Source organism: Rattus norvegicus, chromosome 8, assembly GCF_021556685.1.
Source record: "Rattus norvegicus strain SHRSP/BbbUtx chromosome 8, alternate assembly SHRSP_T2T, whole genome shotgun sequence".
NCBI classification, from domain to species: domain Eukaryota; kingdom Metazoa; phylum Chordata; class Mammalia; order Rodentia; family Muridae; genus Rattus; species Rattus norvegicus.
This window is the reverse complement of record NC_141541.1, coordinates 18,716,489-18,736,604: the sequence shown is the minus strand read 5'-3', so window position 1 is coordinate 18,736,604 and position 20,116 is coordinate 18,716,489. Positions and strand designations below refer to the sequence as shown.

Below are 20,116 nucleotides of genomic sequence, written 5' to 3'. Positions count from 1 at the left end.
CACACAGACACAAACACACACAGACACACACACACACACAGACACACACACACAGACACACACACAGACACACACACACACACCACACACACAAACACATACACAAACACACACACCACACACACACACCACACACAGACACACACAGATACACACACCACACACAAACATATACACAAACACACCACACACACACACACACACACACACACAGAAATGCCATGTGTATTCACTGCAGCAGGGTATCTTAGTTCACCTCAGCACCACACCCTGAGTCTTGATATTATCACAAAGAAACAATGAGACTTGCTTTCTGGATGTTCTATTTGAATTACACAGTGCAGACGGAAAAGCTACTTACTATAGAAAACAGTTCTCGTTTTATCCACATGAAGTTTACAGGACAAGAAATATAAAGAAATAATCAAATATATTTTCTATATCTGACCAGTTTCAAATCATATTGTAACAGGTAAATAATAATCATATTTTTTAAAATCTTTTTTGTAAAGATGTATTTATTTATTATATATGAGTGCACTGTCACTGTCCTCAGACACACCAGAAGAGGGCATCAGATCCCATTACAGATGGCTGTGAGCCACCATGTGGTTGCTGGGAATTGAACTCAGGACCTTTAGAAGAGCAGTCAGGGCTCTTAACCACTGAGCCATCTCTCCAGCCCTAATAATCACATTTTTAAGTACTTAAAATTACATCCATCTCAATGTTAAAATTTTCATATCAGAACGCTATCTTCTTCCTAATGTTTTCATTTGGCTGTTCACCACCACCTCTCACTATAATAAAAGAAATCATTAAACCTGAGCTTGCTAAGACAGAAACACAAAGATTTTAAAGTTAAACACATTCATCTACCACTCATAGAACGCATGCAGGGAGTAGAGTAACTATAGTTAGAAATGATCACCCTCGCTCTTCAAACTCTTCATTTTAGAATTATTTCAGGTTTAAATTTGCCAAACGGAGAAAAATAGTACCGACACTGTGTATTTTTCTCTTTTTTTGCAGACTTTAACTTTCAGCATTTGCTGCAACTATCCTTTCCCTCCCAAACGCAGACTCGCGTCCACGAGTTCCTACAGAGCATGCACACATGATCTCAGTTCACCCTGTGACAGCACCCTTCCTAAGAACTAGAGAATCCACACATCAGAGTTCTGACTTCCCAAGCTGCACCAATTAACTGGGCTGTTTCGGGCCAGGCAGTCAATGCCAGTCAGGGCCACAGACTCCACTGACTTGGGCTGTTCTGCTGGTCACCTCCGTCACTGTGTATTTTAGAATGTCCTTAGCTCTCCTTGTCTTCTTAGCTTTTTACCACCTAGACAGTTTTTAGGTGTTTAAATTATGTGTGTACGTGTGTCTGTATGTGAGTCTGTGCAAGCATGAGTCCAGGTGTCTGCAGAGTCCAGAAGGAGGCATTGGATCTCTTGGAACTAGAACTACAGGCCACCTGAAAGCCACCTATGTGAGTACTGGGAACGAAACTCAGGTCCTCTGCAAGAGCAATGGGCATTCTCAGCATCTTTGTGACACCTGCTCTGACAGTTTTGGGTGCTGTACAATCTCTACCTACCACCTGTATGTTACAGTTCAAATGCAAAGCATCCCCCGTTCATGTTTTTGAACACTTGGTCCCCACCAGGAAGATGGCAGACCTTTAGAAGTGGAGCCCAGCTAGAGTCTCTGGGCCTTGAGGTTCACAGTCCAGTCTTTCTGTCCTGCCTCTACGTCCTGATCCAGCCATGTGAGCTAGCTCGTGCATGCTCCCACCAGCAAAGGGCCACCTGCAGCCATGCCGCCTCTGCCATCATGTTCCCCCTGCCACGACAGACTAGCAAAGATAAAGCTTCCTGTGGTGCATGTGGCCACAGCAAGGAAGAAAGTCAGGCACACTGCATGGCTACGGCTTGTGCCGCCTGCGCTTCCTTTCACTTGAACCACTTCCTGCGTGTGTTCTTCCCTCCATGTCTCTGCTTGCACTTTAGATTTAGATCAGCATTCCTGTAGTTCTCTGACAGTCTCCTCAATCGTCCATTAGTTTATACCAACTGGACTGTGTCAGCGAGGCCCAGCAAGGCTTGCTGACAAACTGGTATGCTCCACCCCGCCTGCACTGGAGCTGAGAGGAAGGCCTTGAGGTCCTGGCGTGCTGTGGACTCGCTCTGAGCACGCAGTTCTAGCAGGTTCTTTAGGAAGAACTCACCACTACATTATTCTGCGAGGACTCAGTCTTCATTCAAAATTTAGTATACAAAGTACCGGCTTTCGTATTTTCGTGCATACTTTGCTTTTGTTGATCTCCCCCCTCCCCGGCCATTCCCCTACTTTGCTCCCAGGGACCCCTTCTTTCCCCCATGAACTCCTCTTCTGCCTCCATGTCCCCCTCTTTCATACCCTTCACAGTCAGGGTGTGAGGAACCGCTCGTCTGTTCTGCCCAGCTCCCCTCCATAAGCAATCTTTGACAAGGCTGCCCCTCCGTCCTGCTACTAACAAAATTCCTTTCCTGGCCTCCGCCCTCAACGACTAACTTGAAGATCAGACCTCTCTCTTAGTACTTCAAGATGATCACATTGAAAGAGGTTTCCCACTTGTTTCTTCCTAGTCCCTTACCCTCTACTCTTCACAGATCCCAATGCCACCACTGTCCTCTCCATGCCGTGCTCCTGTCCTTTCCGTGCCGTGCTCCTGTTCTCTCCACACCGTGCTCCTGTCCTCTCAGTATCGTGCTCTTGTGCACTCTGTGCCATGCTCCTGTTCTCTCCATACCGTGCTCCTGTCCTCTCCATGTTGTGCTCCTGTCCTCTCCATACCGTGCTCCTGTCCTCTCCGTGCTGTGCTCCTGTCCTCTCCACACCATGCTCCTGTACACTCCGTGCCGTGCTCCTGTCCTCTCTATACTGTGCTCCTGTACACTCCATGCCGTGCTCCTGTCCTCTCCACACCGTGCTCCTGTACACTCCATGCCGTGCTCCTGTCCTCTCCATACCGTACTCCTGTACACTCTGTGCCGTGCTCCTGTCCTCTCCATACCGTACTCCTGTACACTCTGTGCCATGCTCCTGTCCTCTCCATACCGTACTCCTGTACACTCCGTGCCGTGCTCCTGTACACTCTGTGCCGTGCTCCTGTACACTCTGTGCCGTGCTCCTGTGCACTCCGTGCTGTGCTCCTGTGCACTCTGTGCTGTGCTCCTATCCACTCCGTGCTGTACTCCTGTGCACCCTTCATGTTTTCAACAACATGATAAATGGTTCCTTTCTCTGCTTCCCAATGTCTTGGTGCTTATAGTATCTTTGGTCTCCCCACACTGTTTTATGAACCATTTACTTTTGCTCCTTACTGAATTCACAGGCTAGGGACTGATATGTTTAGACATTAGAACTAGACAGTCCAGTCTAGTGCCACTTAGATTTCAGCCTATGGATTTTTAGTAATTCGGTAAGGCCTTACAATACTGGGCAATACTTTAAAAGTCTATGCTTCTATCATTCCTCCTGAAGTGAGTTACTAATAGAGAGGGTAAAACCAGCTAAGCTACGGAAAGTTCCAAATTCCTGTCATCATCTAAATCCATGAGGACTTTTATAATTCAGACTCTACTGCCTTTCGTCATGAATTGGTTCCTCAGATTCTGTCACAGTCAGTGCATTCTCCAGGGCTGCTATGTAAGGTCCCCTTGTTTCCTAGTCTCTAGTATCACAGAATATAAAGGCTAGACCTGAACACAATGAAAACGTATAAGGGGAGAGTTAACTGTTTCCCCATGGAAGGTCTCCTGTGGTACTCTCACAATTAGCCCCACACACATTAGGATCAGGTATATGTATCTCATCTTACCACAGATCCTGCTTCCTTTTCTGTCATGCTTCACCCAAAACAATGCCATTGTTTCCCTACAAAGCCATCACTGGAGTTTTGTGAGGGTGACCGTAACAAAATGGGACTTAAGACAACAGACATCATCATCCCACAGGTCCAGACGCCTGAAACAGTGTTGGGAAGGCAGGCTCCTCCGGGGGTTGGGAAGGAGTTGGCCTCTGTGCTCATTTCCATGGCCATGTAACATGCACCCGTAACCGAGTCTGTGCTCATTTCCATGGCCATGTAACATGCTCCCATAATCGAGTCTGTGCTCATTTCCATGGCCATGTAACATGCTCCCGTAACCGAGTCGGTGCCTGAGTCCACCTCTCTGTAAAGACTCAGTCACACTCAGTCTACAGGAGGTCCTATCTCCAAGTAAGATCACTTCCTGAGGCACTGTGCAGGACCAACAAATGACTTCTGGGAAAGTTGGTGAACCCACAACAGCCATCCCTATTCTTTTCATGGGCTTTGGTTTTATACCCCAGTGCACCCTGCTGCCCTGTGGACTGTTGACATTCTCTTTGATCAGCTGAGCTTGTCCAAACTACCAGCCACGCCCACCTGCTCATTTCTGCCCTGTGCTGTGCCGTGGTGAGGTCACTGCGCTCTCCATAAAGACAGCTATCACTACCAACACTTCAAAACCTTAACCATCTTATCTGAAGCCCGCTGCCAAAGAGATCACAGAAGCCGTGCAAAGTCAAGGAAAGGTAAGTTCTCTCACACCTTTAAAAACGTATCGTCTCTAAATGAGAAGTTTGCTTTTACTGGTTAAGGGGGTAAATTTATTTTCAGTATCTTTGTAGATAAAACCTGAGACTGTAATCTGCAAGTATTAAAATGGCTGTAAATAGCAGTTTTGTAATTTATGTTTGGCTTTCAAATCAGCTTCACAACGCTGGCTTGACTCCTACATACAGGTCAGCTGGGCTCTCAGTCCCTCCCAACGTAGGTTTTCTAGCAAATGACTTTCTGCGGTTCTAAAGTCATTCTCAATGTTCTAACAGTCTAGGAAACATGATCCCATAGCATGCTGAAAAATATTTTTTGATATTTCTTTGCCTTCAATCAACTCTCAAACCCCTCATGTTTGAACATCTTAATAGGTTAATTATTATTAGGACGCTCCTCTAACCTTCTCATAACAGGATTTAAACGAATTCATTTACAAAAGTTGAAGCTGAGAGAAAAGTACTTAGCAGGTTAGGAACTCGAGTCTACATTTCTGGATTACTCTGCCTCTGCCACGGAAGGAGGACGCAGCAGCAGGACGCACAAGTAGCTAAGTCCTACCCCTGTGCTTACACCAGGACAACTGCATCTAAGAAGCCACAACTTAACATGTTCATTGATATCCCGCTTGAAGCAGAGCGCTGAGGATGAGATCTCTGTAAACAGGCTCAGTCACTTACAGCGCTCAGCATCTCCACGAGTCACTAGGAACGCTGTGTGAAACTGCACTCTGTCTGAATTCCAGGACTTAGTAGGTAAACACATCAATAACGGCTCTCAGCACTAACACTGGCTTTGGTCAGAAGACCACACAGCACACACCAGGCCTGAACCTCTGCCTGCTGCTGAGAGGACGTGTAAGAGTTCACTGTATTTAATGTGATGAGTCCAACATATTGTCACCTGACCAGATAACCAACATAAAATGTAGGGTGGTTTACATCCTGTTTTCCACACTGATTACCTGAACTCCAGGGTGTATTTTACTGGGACACACACACTGTGAATACTCAGAGACCAACCTCATGCAGGCAGTGGCCACTGGAGAGCTTTTTTTTTCTTCTTTTTTTCGGGGCTGGGGATCGAACCCAGGACCTTGCACTTCCTAGGCAAGCGCTCTACCACTGAGCCAAATCTCCAACCCCCACTGGAGAGTTTTAAGCAGAGGTATGAAGCCCTCAGATGACCTCCTACCCAAGGCCTCTGTTACATGCATGATGAAACTCACAATTCCCACCTCTCAGAGGACTAGGGGATAAAATGAGACATCAGGCATGAAACGTGGAGCCCCCTCCAAGCCCACGAGCCATCAACGAGCAGCAGTTCCACCCCTGCTAGTCCAGTGTCACAAATTATGCTTTCTAAGACTTTAAAATACAAATATTTGACATGAAATTAGAAATGCCCTAATAAGAGGAGAAGCCCTTGTTTCTGCCAATGCTGGACCCTCCAGTGTAGGGGAATGTCAGGAAGGGGAGGCAGGAAGGGGTGGGTGGGTGGGGGAACGCTCTCACAGAAGAAGGGGAGGATGGGATAGGGGATTTATGGAAGGGAAACCGGGAAAGGGAAAACATTTGAAATGTAAATAAAAAAATAGCCAATTAAAAAAAATTTTTTTAAAAGGTTTTTAACCTCCAAAAAAAAAAAAAAAAAAAAAAAAAGAAAGAAAAAAAAGAAATGCCCTAATAAAAATAATTGACACTGAGTATTTTGGAGCTACAGGGTGTCTGGTCAGACTTAGTTTGCAAAGATGGGACGTCACACCAGCTAAAAGGAGACAGAGGTGGAAGCTAATGCACAGGTCATACTCAAGGAGACAGCGAGGTAGGTGAGGATGCTGGCCACCATATGTGAAGACCTGAATTTGATTCCCAAGACCCACACAGTAGAAGGCGAGAACTGGCTCCAGGCTGTGCCCGGAGCTGCACTCGCCCACAGGCTGTACCCTGACTTGCATTTGCACACTATAGGAACTAGTAAATTAATCCTCTAATAATAATCATGGTGATGATGATACCTAAAACCCCAACATGGTAGAGGATTTAATAAAGTTAAGAATACATGGAACAACATTTGAACAACTCTACACCAAGTAATTAAAAATTACAGAGCCCATGTAGCTTACACGTGGTCTGTTATTCGCTGAAGTTTTATGCAATTTTTAGAAAGCAATAAATTAAACTATTCCTATAAAGGCTGTGGTAAAATAGGAAAAATTAGCAATTCCTGATAAAATACTACTAAGAAGGAGATTTCAAACTACTCGGGTATAATTATTCCTATTTACAAGTGTTCAACATATAACAAAAAACACTTAGTCTATTAAATATTATACACCTTAGATATATGTAGTGTGTGCACAACTAATGAAGCTTAAATTAGGGAGAATACAAATGCTCTCTGTTCTGTCACCCCAACTTTTGTTTCAGCCTCAATTGCCTACCCTGACATCAGTTCCAGGTGTAGCTAAAAGCTGACGAGTTTAGGAACACATATTAGAGTCCTAAAGTGCTCATCACTCTCATCCAGAAACGCTACTTCTGACAAGCTACTCATAAAGGTGTTTGTTGAAGCAGAAATCCTTAAAGTCTGCTAAGTACACAGACTTACTCTGCTCACTGTGGCGTGCCCGCCCTAGAGAGTACAGCCCCGCCTTCACGGTGCAATTCGAAGGCCCAGACAAGGGCAGTCATCCAATGAGTCAGGAGAGTGACTGTGTACACACACTACACCGTGGTGTTTTAAAAAGTAAAGTGGAAATGGAGAGAAGGAAACAGAACAAGGTGGGAACTAGCTAACGGTGCGGGTGGACCACAGAACCGTCTCTGTGCTTCCTTCCTATGTAAAGATTAAAAACCTTTAGAGGCGCTATATTGCTCTTATATTCCCACAAAATAAGAAGCCACTTACATACTGGCAATTGGAAAAAAGTATGGTGGACATTGTTTCTTTTATGATAAATAGCGCAAACCTATGAACCGCCACCTTGATCATGAAAGCAGACTGCTTTAATTCCTGTGGGTGAGAGAAGAGAATATAAGAAACAAGCCAGAAACCCCAATGGCTTTGGAATGTAAGAAGCCTATCCTCTGTCTCCAGCAGAGCTCTCCCCAGATGGCCAATGTTAAACCGCCTTCTGTATTATGTAACACTCAGCCACTGTACAAAACCATAAAGCCTGAGAAACAGTGTAACAGTGCTCTCTAAAAAACTAACTATGTCACCACCCTCAATCTACCTCAGTAACAATTCAGGGTATTTTTGTATTCCTTCTCCTCTTCTTCCTCCCTCCCTTCCTTCCCTGCCCTCCCCACAACTTTAGGGTTACCTGTATGTGACAACTTCCAGACTTTCCTCCCTATTCCTCACCTTTCAGTAACTGTACACATGAACAGCTCTAACCCAAACCCTCATCTTCCTCTCCAAACCCATGTGAGCAAGTCTCCTCCTAAGTCTGGGTTCTCAGGGATCACTTCTATGGTTGGGTTGTGTCAGGAGGCCTCTGATCTGCACCCCATAGCCACTATCTTTGGGCCATGCCCCATGAACACTGTCTTTGGGCTGCCTGAGTGTCCTATGGTGGCCGACTTCCCTTCAAGTGAGTAACCATAAATAAGAGAACGCAGAGAAAGGCACAGAGACTCGCATGGTCTAACTCAAGGGGAGAGTCATCCTGTCAGCCAACAACTAGTCATCAGAAGCGTGTTTAATGAGGGAAACATAAAAGGCTGGACACGCTATAAAACTGTCATAAGCCCTCAGCCCAAGCACTTCTGTATTCAGACATTCAGGTCCCTATAGCCATCCTGCCTGCCTTCACCCAGTCTCTTTGGAAATCACGCTGGTCTACTTCATCCAGGGTCTACCCGCCTCTTTCTGTTTCCATTGCTGCCACCATGCTGGTCTGAAGAGCACACTGGCCTCTCTCCAGTTCCCGCTTTTGTGCTAACGTCCATTGGTCACATGGAAACCACCATAAGCATGTGTTTTTGTTGTGTTTCTGTTTTTTTAAACAAGGTCTCATGTAGACCAGAGTGGCTTCAAACTTACTGTGTAGCAGAGGTTGATTCTGAACTTCTAATCTCCCTCCCTCTACCTCCTGGGCGACACACCACCATGCCCAGTTCATGCAGGGATGGGGATCAAACCTAGAGCTTAAGGCAGACTAGACCAACACTCCAGCAGCTTAGCCAGACTCCGCTCCCCTTCCCCACCACCCTTCTAAAACCTAACTCATGCAGGGCCCACCCTTTCATCCTGGCCCTCTGGAGGCAGAGGCTGGCAGCTCTCTGAGTTCTAAGATAGCCAGGGCTACGTAGTATGACCCTGTCTCAAAACTATAAATAAACCAAAGTTGGCCAAGCGCTGCAGATACTCAGCTCATAGTCCCTTACAGGCCCCTTCCACTGCTCCTCCTCCCACAGCAGCCTTCGCTGGACAGGCTAACCACCTGAGGTACCTCCGCTGTTCACCCTCTGTGTTGCTTACTAAATACAATGGCCAAGGGAGCAGCATCCTGATGAGTTGACTGGCTGGAGTTTGGGGGAGATGGTCCTTTCCTTATGATGTATCCTATGCCCTGAACTACAAAGTAAGACCTCACCTCAAAAATCCAAAAAGAAGAGGGACAGGGAGGACAGAGCCAGTGAGCTTCTCCAGTTAACAGATGATACAGGGTGAGCGTGCTTCCGTAACACTTTGAACAGCTGAGCAGATGACTGTACTAAATCACATCTTACTTCATGCAGCTGCCATTCAAGCACATGAGTGATGCCTCTGCCTCTGTCTCCCACCTCGGTGTCCAAGGATGACAGACTCCCATGTTCCTGCTTTACTCCCTGCTTTACATGGGTTCTGGGAGTCCAAATTCAGGTCGTCGGGCTTGCATGGGAAGTGCTCTCACCCACTGAACCATCCTCTCAACCCGACACAGTTTAATTACATGATTTAATCCTTTGAGAAATATCCTACACATAAAATTGCTGAGTGAAAGGATAAACTTTTCCAGAGGGTAAGGGCAGAGTCAGGACCTCACTGTGTGGGCCACACTGACCTAGAACTCACAGTGTGGCATAGGCCGACGGTCCACTTGCCTCAACCCCATGAACACTGGGATTGCAAGTGTGTAAACTTGAGTTTGTACTAACAGGGCCCTGCCTTTAATGAGATGATTTGCAAGACCAAAGAACTTGCCTCCCTGGATTCTTGTGAGGATCAAGTAGGCATTGGCTAGCATAGTATGCAGCACCCAACTTGACAGTCTGTTCTCAATGAAAGCTAGACTTACAGTTTTTACCTTTGTTGTAAATACCTTTGTTGAAAACAACCATGAAGGGCTGGCACATTATTACAGGAATGCCAGTCTGTGAATTACTTCAAAGTATGTTTAAATTTAACCTCTTTCTTCAAGAAATAGTCCTTAACACAGTGTGCCGCTGGAAGGACATCGTTCTATCCTGATCCTGACTTCTGTTTTCTTTCTGACAGCAGTAACAGAAGCAAGGCTTCCAAAACCATGGAAACAGAGCGCGCTCGGGGGCCCCAGTCAGAGCCCAGGAATGTCCTGTTCTCCAGGCAGCAACTTCCCTGCAGCTGGGCTGCAGAGGAGTCAATGAGGCTTCACCTGGAGACGCCCAGAGTTGAGATCCAGGGCTTAGAAAAGAAAACAATGGTAACTTCCTTAAAGCATCCTGGAAAAAAACAGAGCGGCAGCAGCTCCCGCCTCCCTTTGACGTGGACAAAGAGGGCGACTCCCCCCGCGCTGGCGCACAGTGCTACAAGCACAGGCCCGTGGGACAGACAGATGGACAGGATGACAGACATAGAAAGATTGAAGACTCTCAGGCAGAAAGACGCTCAAACACGGTGCAGAAACCTGCAAGGCCCCGCCAGGCCTGGGGACCACTGTGCTGTGCTGGCCCTAGGAACTCACGCCCAGCCAGGGTCCTGGGACCAACCAACCTCTGCCTGGGGCCACTGCAAACCACATCACCCCGCCACCCCGCCATCCCGCCATCCTGCTACCCCAGTGCTCAGTGCGCGCGCAGGGACGCCCCCACCAGGCGCGCGAGACACCCGGAGCCCGGATGCCGCCGCGGCGGACGCGAAGGCCCGCGCCCTCACTGCGAACGCGGGAGACGCCCATGCCCCGGGTACGGTTCGGGCCCAGCAGACACCCACCGAGCTCCTCGCATCCCGCCGCCTCCGCCGGCGCCGGCGCTTCCATCCCTCGGGGGTCTCCAGGTCGCCGCCGCCCGCTCTGCCGGCCGCACCGCCGAGCATGCGCAGAGCCGCCCCGAGGGGCGGGGCCCGGGCCGGCCTTGACCGTAGCCCACGCGGGTCCGCGCCTCGCAGGGTGACAGGAGCCGCACCTAAAGGCTAAGGAGCTATTCTCTGAACTCCGGGGCTTCGGGTGCCGGGGAGACAGGGTCTCGGACCGCGCGGAAAGCAGGCAGACTGCAACTCCGACGGCCGACTGTCAGTCTTCGTCCACCGTAGCTGACACTAGCAAAGGCAGCTCGATGTTGGTAGGCTCTGGCACTGGTGTCTTAAAGACTGCTGGCGTCAGGGTTAAGGCTTAGAGGGAGGTGTCCCACACTGTCAGGCGTTACACTACTCAATGTAATCTGTAAGCCACTGAGCTCACTGCCCACGCAAAGGGAAGTCACTTCACCACCACCAACAGTAAACCAATGAAGGCAGGCGAGGCATCTGCCACTTCAGCGGGGACTCTCAGCCTGCATGCAAAGCTGGCCTCGAGTGGACACCAATAAATGTACGATTAATCCACAGACAAGATACCTAATTTTAAGATTGAAGACTTCATAGTGCCCCAGCACTCAGAGGAAGAGGCAGGCAGGTCTGTGTGTTCAAGGCCAGCCTTGGCTACATAGAGAGTTCCAGGACACCCAGGGCTGCACACAGAGATGCTTGCTGTCTTAAATAAAACTAAAATGTAAAAAGATTACCATGGTGAGACGTGCCTGTAGTCCCAGCACTTGGGAGGCTGAGTCTAGAGGATTAAGAGTTTAGGCTATCCTCGGCTTCATAGGAATTTTGAGCCAGCCTAAGCTGCATGAGATTCTGTCTTTAAAAAAAAAAAAGAATTAAACAAATAATTTAGAAATTACCGTTTTTCACATCATAGTTATTTAATGTCAGGATGTCACAGGAAACTTTTCGTTTCATGACTGTGTGTTGGGGTCACTTTAGGAGAGGGGTATGTATGTTTCAGTGGGAACTGGGCAGTCTGGGCTCAGGGCACTGATAAAATCGGAAACCTGCTAGACATAAAACTGCCCAGATTAAGAAAGAACAAGTTCCCCTCAGACCCACATCTTTCTTCCTCTTGAAAAACCTCAAGGTTTTCACTACTTAACTAGGCACAGCTAAGCTTTTGTTCAGAACCAATTTTCCCCTGAAATCACATACACACTGCAGGGAAATTCCCATCCCTCAAAAATAGCACAAACGTGGCAGAATGGTTTTCCTTGGGGGACTGGAGGGCAGCAGAGATCTGCATCAGAAGGGGTAGTCTCTGAGTGTTAAAAGCATCAAAAACCATTGTCTCTTAATCACAGCAGGCAAAGGGTAAACCAGCCTGTCCTCTGAGGTTAGGACAGACTTCCTTGTAGGATAAATCAAGTGACAGTGAATCGAGCTCTCTGCATTCATACATGGTTGCTTGAAAATGCGTTTCCTTAGGTCAGTCCTGCTCCAAGTCTTATGAATGGGAAGAGGCAAAAGTCCAAGTCCAAAGACCAACAGAATGGCTGCAACTGTGGGTGAAATAAACACTGAATCTTATGCAGGCCAGCATAGGACAGGGTTTAACTGATGAAACAACAGACTCGTGTGAGGTCGGCATTGGGACACTGGGCTTCCTCCTAGCAGTAACTGGATGCTAGTTCTATGGTACTAACGTAGTGGCAAGATAAATTAAGACACTAAGGGAGAAGTGGGCAGATTATAGGGTCAGTGTTAAACTTCACCACGGTATTTGGAGTGTGACATGTCACGGTAATGTGTGACTTCTTCATCTCTAAGATTTTCATTTTCAATTTTCAGACCACAGTCGACAGGGAGTAACTATAGACTTAGGAGTTGAAACTACGTATAAGAGTACACACTAGTCCCTGCCAGCCTGGTATACATATCAAATTCCAGCCCAGCCATGGTTACATAGAAAGTCACTGTAGGTAGGCAGGAATGGAGAAGGGGAGGGAGGGAAAAGAGAGAGGAGGAGGAGAAGTGGGGGGAGGAGGAGGAGGGGGGAGAGGAGGAGGAGGGACAGGAGAAAGAGAGAGAAGGAGAAAATGAAAGGGAAGGAAACTGAGCACATCTGAAGAACCCGGTGCATCTTGTTATAGTAATTCTTCTACATTCTCAGGACACTAGAAAATTTCAAGGAGCAGATGGACATGCATTGTCCCAGCACTTGATGCTGAACTGGAAGAGTGTCTGAGGAATATAACAAGCCAGAGAATGGGGATGAGATGGGGAGGGAGGACAGAAGAGAGGGGGGAGCTGACGTATAATCTCCATTGCTAATGTAGGAGATGATAGAGCGGTGGTAGGAATCTGAATCCCGCTTCAGATTGGGGAGGTTGAACGGTTTGACTGCTTCGGGAAGAGTTGACCCGGCATGTGGAAACCATTTCAGCCTGCCTACTAAGTATTGCCTGTTTTCCATTTTAAAGTGGCTTCACCATTTGCTGACTTCCAGAAGGAGGGGCAGGCTTCTCCCTCTCCTCCTGTGTTCTATGAACTCCCGTGTTCTATGGGTGGACCTAGGGAATAGCAATGCCAGTGTCTAGGAGAGCCCTCACTGTTGCTGACAACTTGACCCTTCCTGCAATGTCTTTGCTTACTTAACTCTTCATGACTGACTTATCCAACTGAAAACTAAGAAAGAAGCATGGTGCATACGTTTAACTTATTTCAAAAAAGCTCCACACTGTCCTCACATAGTTTTTTTGTTTGTTTGTTTTGTATATGAATATATCACATCTACTTACTACCTTATTTAGGGTTTCTATTGCTATGATAAAGCCCTACTGACCCAGTGCAATTTGGGGAGGAAAGAGCTTATTTCACTTGAGAACTTGAAAGTCCATCACTGTGGAAACGCAGGGCAGGAACTCAGGCCAGGAACTGAAGCAGAAGCCATGGAGGAATGCTGCTCACTGACTTGCTGCCTGTGGTTTGCTCGCTCTGATTTTTTTATATCACCCAGAAACACCGCCTCAGGAGTGGCCCTGCCTGCACTGAGCTGGGCCCTTCAGCAATGAAGACATTACCCCCACAGACTTGTCCTCAAGCCAATATGGAGGCCTCTTCTCAGTCGGGGCTCCCTCTTTTCAGATATGTCTAGAATTGTGCCAAGTTAGCAAAATACAACAAGCACATCTACAAAAACTAAAATAGAATAGAATGCCTCGGAAAAGTGAAGAACGTGAGAACAGAAAGCAGAATGACCGACAAGGGAAGCCGAAGTCTGGGAACCATCCAGCAGCTCTGGAATCTGTAGTCACAAAGTCGAGAGAAGAAAAGCAGCAATTACACATCAGGGCTGAAGAACACTTGTCATCCAAGGGCGTTTGTTTCCAGAACTGAGTGGACCACTGATGGCCCAGTGCAGCAAGCGAAAACTAGCTGAAGCCAAGACATATTATTATAAAATGTTAGAATAATGAAAAAATAGAAAGATGCTAAAACTTTCTGCCAGTTTAACCACAAGACACCAATGGGAGGAGCTTCCTTGGCTTAAAGTTCACTTGTCTACCAGACATCAAAGGCTAGGGCTCCATGAAGGGTTAGACTCCACTATTTCAAAGGAAACACACCCAGCTAAAACTCTACCAATCAAAATTGTGGATGCAATGAAAGAAGAATACAAATACAATACAATACAATACAATACAATACAATATAATATAATATAATATAATATAATATAATATAATACTCAGCCTGGATATCTCATGTCTTGGCCCTGGAGGAATGCTTTACCAGGAGTGAATCTACCAGGAGTGAACCTAGTGAGAAACCATGCCAATCAAGAAACCGAGAATCCTATGCAGGAAAGGAGATCCTGAGAGGGTCCCAGACCACAGTCGTACCTCAAGAGATGTCAGTCCACCTGGAGTACCAGGAAGAGACAAAAGAAATGGTGAAGTTAATCTGAAAATGTAAAATTGGGCAAAGAGATTTTGCTCTGGATTTGGAAAACAGCAAAAGACTTTGCTGTAGACAGGGCAAAAGCCAAGTAGTGGTAGCAGGAGGTGAAGGGCCGGGTGGACGTATGGACAACAACTCCAGTTAACACAGTATGGATAAAGGGAGTGTGGGAGATAATAATCATAGCACATAATTGGCCTCGGCCGTGAATAATACACACAGATATAACCCAAGAGATCACGAACTATGGTGAATGTGTTATGATATTGCAAATGTGGGCTGATATAAAGAAGCTAAGTTCTTAACTTTCCTAATGGGGAAATGTTAATAAACAAAACCGAAAAATTAGTTTGTGGTTTCTAAATCAGGAAGGCAAATGCAAAATGAAGTTACCAAGAGCTCTGAATAGTAACCTCTCAAAACAGAATTATAAGTAGGCAAGACTCTGTCGTTCATTGTAGGTCTTATTTGATTATAAGCTATAATACTAAATTCACCAAAGATATATTGACCTCTGCAAATTATTAATTTTTGTTAAGACAAACATCCCAGAAAGTCATCTATAACATGAAGTTTTTTAGTTTTTAAATTCATATGGTTTCCTCTTCTGTCGTTATTTCAGATTCTACAGTGTTTTGGTAGTGATACTGGTGGTGGTGGTGGTGATGGTGGTGGTGGTGGTGGTGGTGGTGGTGGTGGTGGTGGTGGTGGTGGTTGTGGCAATGCTGACGCTGATGGAGTAGGGGAGTTAGGAAGGGTTAGGAGTGTGTGAGTGTATGTGAGTGTGTGAGTGTGTGAGTCAGTGTGAGCGTGAGTGTGTGAGTGAGTGTGCGTGTGTGAGTGTACTGAGAGTGTGTGTGAATCTGTGTGAGTGTATATGTGTATGTGAGTGAGTGTGTGTGTGCATGTGTGTATGAGTGTGTTGTGAACGTGTGTGTATGTGTGTGAGTGTGTATGTGTGTGTGAGTGTGTGAACGTGTATGGGCGAGTGTGTGTGTGTGTGTGAGTGTGTATGTGTGTGAGTGTGTGAACATGTATGTGCGAGTGTGTGTGTGTGTGTGTGTGCATGTGACTGTGTGTGTGCCTGTGTTTCGTGTTTATCTCAGTACTGAGATTTAATCTAGAGTCTTCTACCACGATTGCCCTCTGTCACTGAGCCTCATCCCAGCACATTACCGTTTTCACTTCTGACATCATGTTTCACTAAATTGCTTGAGTTGGTTTCAAATACTTAATCCTCCTGCCTCAGTCTTCCCAGTAGCCAACCGAGTATGTGTTGTCTTGTCCAGCACAAAGTCAGTGTTACAATGCCAGCCATCTCTATGGCCAAGGACTTAGCATCTCAGAGTCTAAAGTTTTAGAGTCTTTGCAAAATAATGAAGAAAATGTATCTTCTGAAATGTTCCATTGAATTATTGTACTTAGAATCAAAAGGAGCTTGTATATTAATTAAAGAGTACTGGCCCATAAGTAATAGGTTTAAACTAATACTAATGCATCCTCCTTGGTGCCCTTTTTAAAATCATTTACATGTAAAATTGTCAGGAATCATCATAGGGATAAGTCGGGTTCCTTTGGGGGTTGGGAAAGGTTAATGCTCCACAGACTGCAATATGAACTGAAATACTGGTCGTTACACAAACTGACCTGAGGAGGCATCTGGGAAAGCATGGTACAACTAAGAAAGAGAAAGGCCACACTCTGTGAGGAAGAGCTCCACATAGCATTGCCCCAGCCTGGCCAGGCTCGGTGAGCTTACTCGGAACTGTGGAGCAACAGACACTGTTAAACCTGAAACCATGGCAAGTACAACAGAGCACAGAGGGCGACGTGCTGGGAAAGCTTTAGGCAAGCACACTAGTACATTCTGAAATCTTCTAAAGGCTCACATGTAGAAAGCATTGAAATGTTCTCAGATCATCCACTGCCCTCAAAGATAGAGCTCGATTTTGAGGCTCACTCTGGATTTGTGTCCACACAACCAGGACTGTGACAGAGTCGGGCAACATGCTAACTACCATAACCTTCCCTGGTTAATACCTACTTCCTAAAGTTCACAACCACTTTATGCCTAGCTACTAGCCCTGAACGCTCAGCGGCTCCCATGAGTTTTGCTTCCAATGAGGACTGCCCAGTGCGTGTCTGGAAGGGCAAAGTTGAGCTATGTATTCACTCCCCTTGAGCTTTTTTATAGAGTAAAGAATACCATTCCTCTGAGAGTCTGACTCCCAGCTGTACTCTCCCGTGTTGATTTCTCTAGACACCTACTTTCTTAATTAGTAACCTGCGGAAACCAAGTTCCCCTCAATGGGGGTCTGGTAAAGAAACTGACTGCTCATGGCTCTGTGGGCTGGGATCTGAAATTAGGATGTCAGCAGAGCCCAAACAGTGTGAGTCTCCCGCAGAGGCTGGCTTCTCACTGTGTCCTCACACAGCAGAACAAAGAGAAGATGGCTTTTGGAGGTCCGTTTTGTAAGTATTGATCTTGTTCATGAGGCTCTCATCTCATATCCTCTCAAAGACCACACTTCTTGTCTCACTAGGGTTAGGGTTACCAGGCCCTCAGCCCGCTCTTCCTATCCACAAAAGGAAGATACCCAACAAAACCAGTAAACGCCTTTCCTTACTCTGCCGCCTGTAGTTAGCCCCTCTGTGTGCCTCTGCTTCATCCCTCTGTTCTGTCCCTCCAAGCAAACCTATGTGCATGCACATCCAGGGCCTTACTGGTTTCAGTGACAGATGATGAATAGGTTATGGAATTCTAATTTACAGCTTGGAGGCTATAGTCAACATACAGTGTGCACGGTATGTTGGAAATTTACAAACGTAGGTGTTCAATGATCTTACTACATATTCATGGTACAAGGATACCACACAGGTGATGGTTATGTTGTTTGACTGTAATAACCATATCTTACAGTGTATAATGTCTATCATGATATACATATGCTATTCATGGATTCAATTATTCAGTTAGTTTTGCTTTTGAAAGACAAGGTCTCATGTAGCCCAGGCTACCTTCAACTATATGATGTAACCAAGGCTATCCTTCAACTCGTGCTCCTCCTGCCTTCACTCACCCCCAACATACAGACACACACACACACCCGCTAGAATTATGGGTGTGTATCAGTCAAGCTGGCTAACATTCATTGTTTTTCAACCATACAGCAATAGCAATACACAAACCTGGTGGCACAGGCCTGTGATGCCAGCTACTTAGAACACTGAGGCAAAAGAATGGCAAGTTCAAGACATGACTGAACTACACAATGAGTGGAAGCCAGCCAGCCTGTCTCCAAAGAAAAATAATACAAAGTAGGAACACAGCATTTGCCTGGTGAACACAAGCCTTGGGGCCAACCTTCAACATCACAGGAAATCTTTATTTAAAAAATCCTTCAGACTAAGCAACTTGTCCCAAGTGTCACCTGGAAACCAAGTGCAGCCATGACTCGATGAAGATGTTCACTGCCCTACCTCACAGCTCCTCAAGGACCTGAGCAGGCAGCTGAGTGCTGGCCACACTGCCCCTCACTGTACAGTACGTGTCTCCATCATCACACGTCTGTGAACTTCTCTTCATGGGAGCAGTGGACAATCGAGAAGGTCACTGTGCCCCTAAGGGGATAGGAACTCCACAGGAAGACCAACAGAATCAATTAACCTGGGCCCTTAGGGCTCTCAGGGTCTGAACCAACAACCAAAGAACACACACAGGCTGGACCTACGCCTCCCTGTTCATATAACAGATATGCAACTTGGTCTTTATGAACAACTAAAGCGGGGGCTATCCCAAAAGCTGTGGCTTGTATGTGGTGTGTGTTCTTCTAGCTGTGCTGCCTTTGTCTGCCTCAGTGGGAGAGAAAGCACCTCCCTGGAAGAGTTGAGGTGCTGAGGAGGGGGAGATACCCAACGGGGGCTCAGAGGAGATTAGGGGGGAAAGGGGAAGAAGGAAGGCTTGTGGGAGGAGTTACCAGGAGATTGGCAGTGACTGGGATGTAAAATGAATAAATAAATAAATAAAATGTAATTTTTTTTAGAAAAAGGTCACTGTGGAATCTAGTGACTAGCTGCTGCAAGTGTCACTCCTAACACACAAATACACTATCTGTGTTCAGAAAATATAGCTATTCATTCAGAGGAAAACAGACAGAAAATGACTCGTGATAAGAGCTGTCAAGCACATGAATGGCACAAACAGCTCAGATTTTAATAAATGTGTGATTTCAGAGACTCGGATGAGAGACAGCGTGCTCTAAAACTTTTCCCATTCCCTTGTAGACATTATACTGCAGTTAAACTATGAGGGTGTTATTTTGTTTGCTCTGTCTTCAAATCAAACTTGTCCTGCCAAGCACGGATGTCTGGGATTCCTCTGGACACTCAGATCCTCCTGTGTAAATTTAACTCTCTGTTTCAGGATTTTAACATGAAAGTTGGCTTGGGATTTAATTTCACAGGCTGTGCCTGTCAGCTCATATGGAGCCCACTTTCATCACAGTTCAAAGGGAGAATGGGAAAGACTTCTGCTAAGTAGGTCACTGGAGAGCCATGTTATTCGTGAGGAAGCCTGGAACCCCTGCGTCTGAAGCTCTCTCGTGCTGATCTGAGGTGCATGCTTGCCACTTAGTAACACTGTGGAGAATATCAGCCCCTCTGAGACCCCTAGCTCTCAAGGGAAGCTGGCCTGGAATACACAGGTCCTTAGTAGTCCCCACTAGAGACAATGAGCACTGACATTCAGCCTCTGGCAGTAAAGGCATTAGAAAACTACAGGAAGAACTTCCAGCTGGACAGACACATGCCAATCCCCGCAGCTCGTGCCACCGGAAGTTAATGGGACTTGGAGAGAGGCTTTTTAGAAAGAGGTGGCCTTTAAAATAAGGGGGTAGGGGGAAGGACCTAACCGGTTTCCTCTACAGCCTGGTTGGGAGCCGAGCATACCGTCCTCTGTTAATAAACAGTGCTTTCCTGCAGATCTTGTTTGCAGTCATTGTAGTTCATTATCAACTGCATCCACTGTTTACAGCATCCACCTGTCCTCAGCAGGCCCAGGGCGTGACGTATTCTTAACTGAGATACCTTCCTTCACATGAGACTATGGAGCAGAGATTTATCAACTCCGTCTCCCAGCTTTCTTCGGTCATTTGAGGATACAGAATTCAGTTTGTCTCCGTGATTTCTCGCTGTCTTTCCTGCTTTCTATCTCTTTCTTGTCCCACCTCACAATGCAGCTGAAACAAAGTTCCCTTCTGAGTTCAGTGATATCTACAGCTTACAGCCTGCTCTTCACCCAATCCCAGCTTG

At 46.4% G+C, this 20,116-nt stretch overlaps 2 protein-coding genes across 3 annotated transcripts in view; one reads left to right on the top strand and one right to left on the bottom strand.

Moving 5' to 3' along the window:
- Nucleotides 1-10,909, bottom strand: part of Slc36a4 (solute carrier family 36 member 4) — a 32,745-nt gene extending 21,836 nt beyond the window's left edge. Inside the window, exon 1 of one of the 2 annotated variants that reach the window (XM_087561709.1) lies at nt 10,808-10,909. In XM_087561709.1, coding sequence (XP_087417835.1) covers nt 10,808-10,853 — 46 coding nt within the window. In that variant the 5' untranslated portion in view covers nt 10,854-10,909. 2 annotated transcript variants of the gene reach the window in all.
- Nucleotides 4,243-12,923, top strand: LOC134479996 (uncharacterized). The gene is made up of 2 exons (XM_087564118.1): nt 4,243-4,605; nt 10,115-12,923. The coding sequence occupies exon 2, from the start codon at nt 10,143-10,145 to the stop codon at nt 11,007-11,009; it is 867 nt and encodes a 288-aa protein (XP_087420244.1). The 5' UTR covers nt 4,243-4,605; nt 10,115-10,142; the 3' UTR covers nt 11,010-12,923.
- Nucleotides 12,924-20,116: the final 7,193 nt, after the last annotated feature.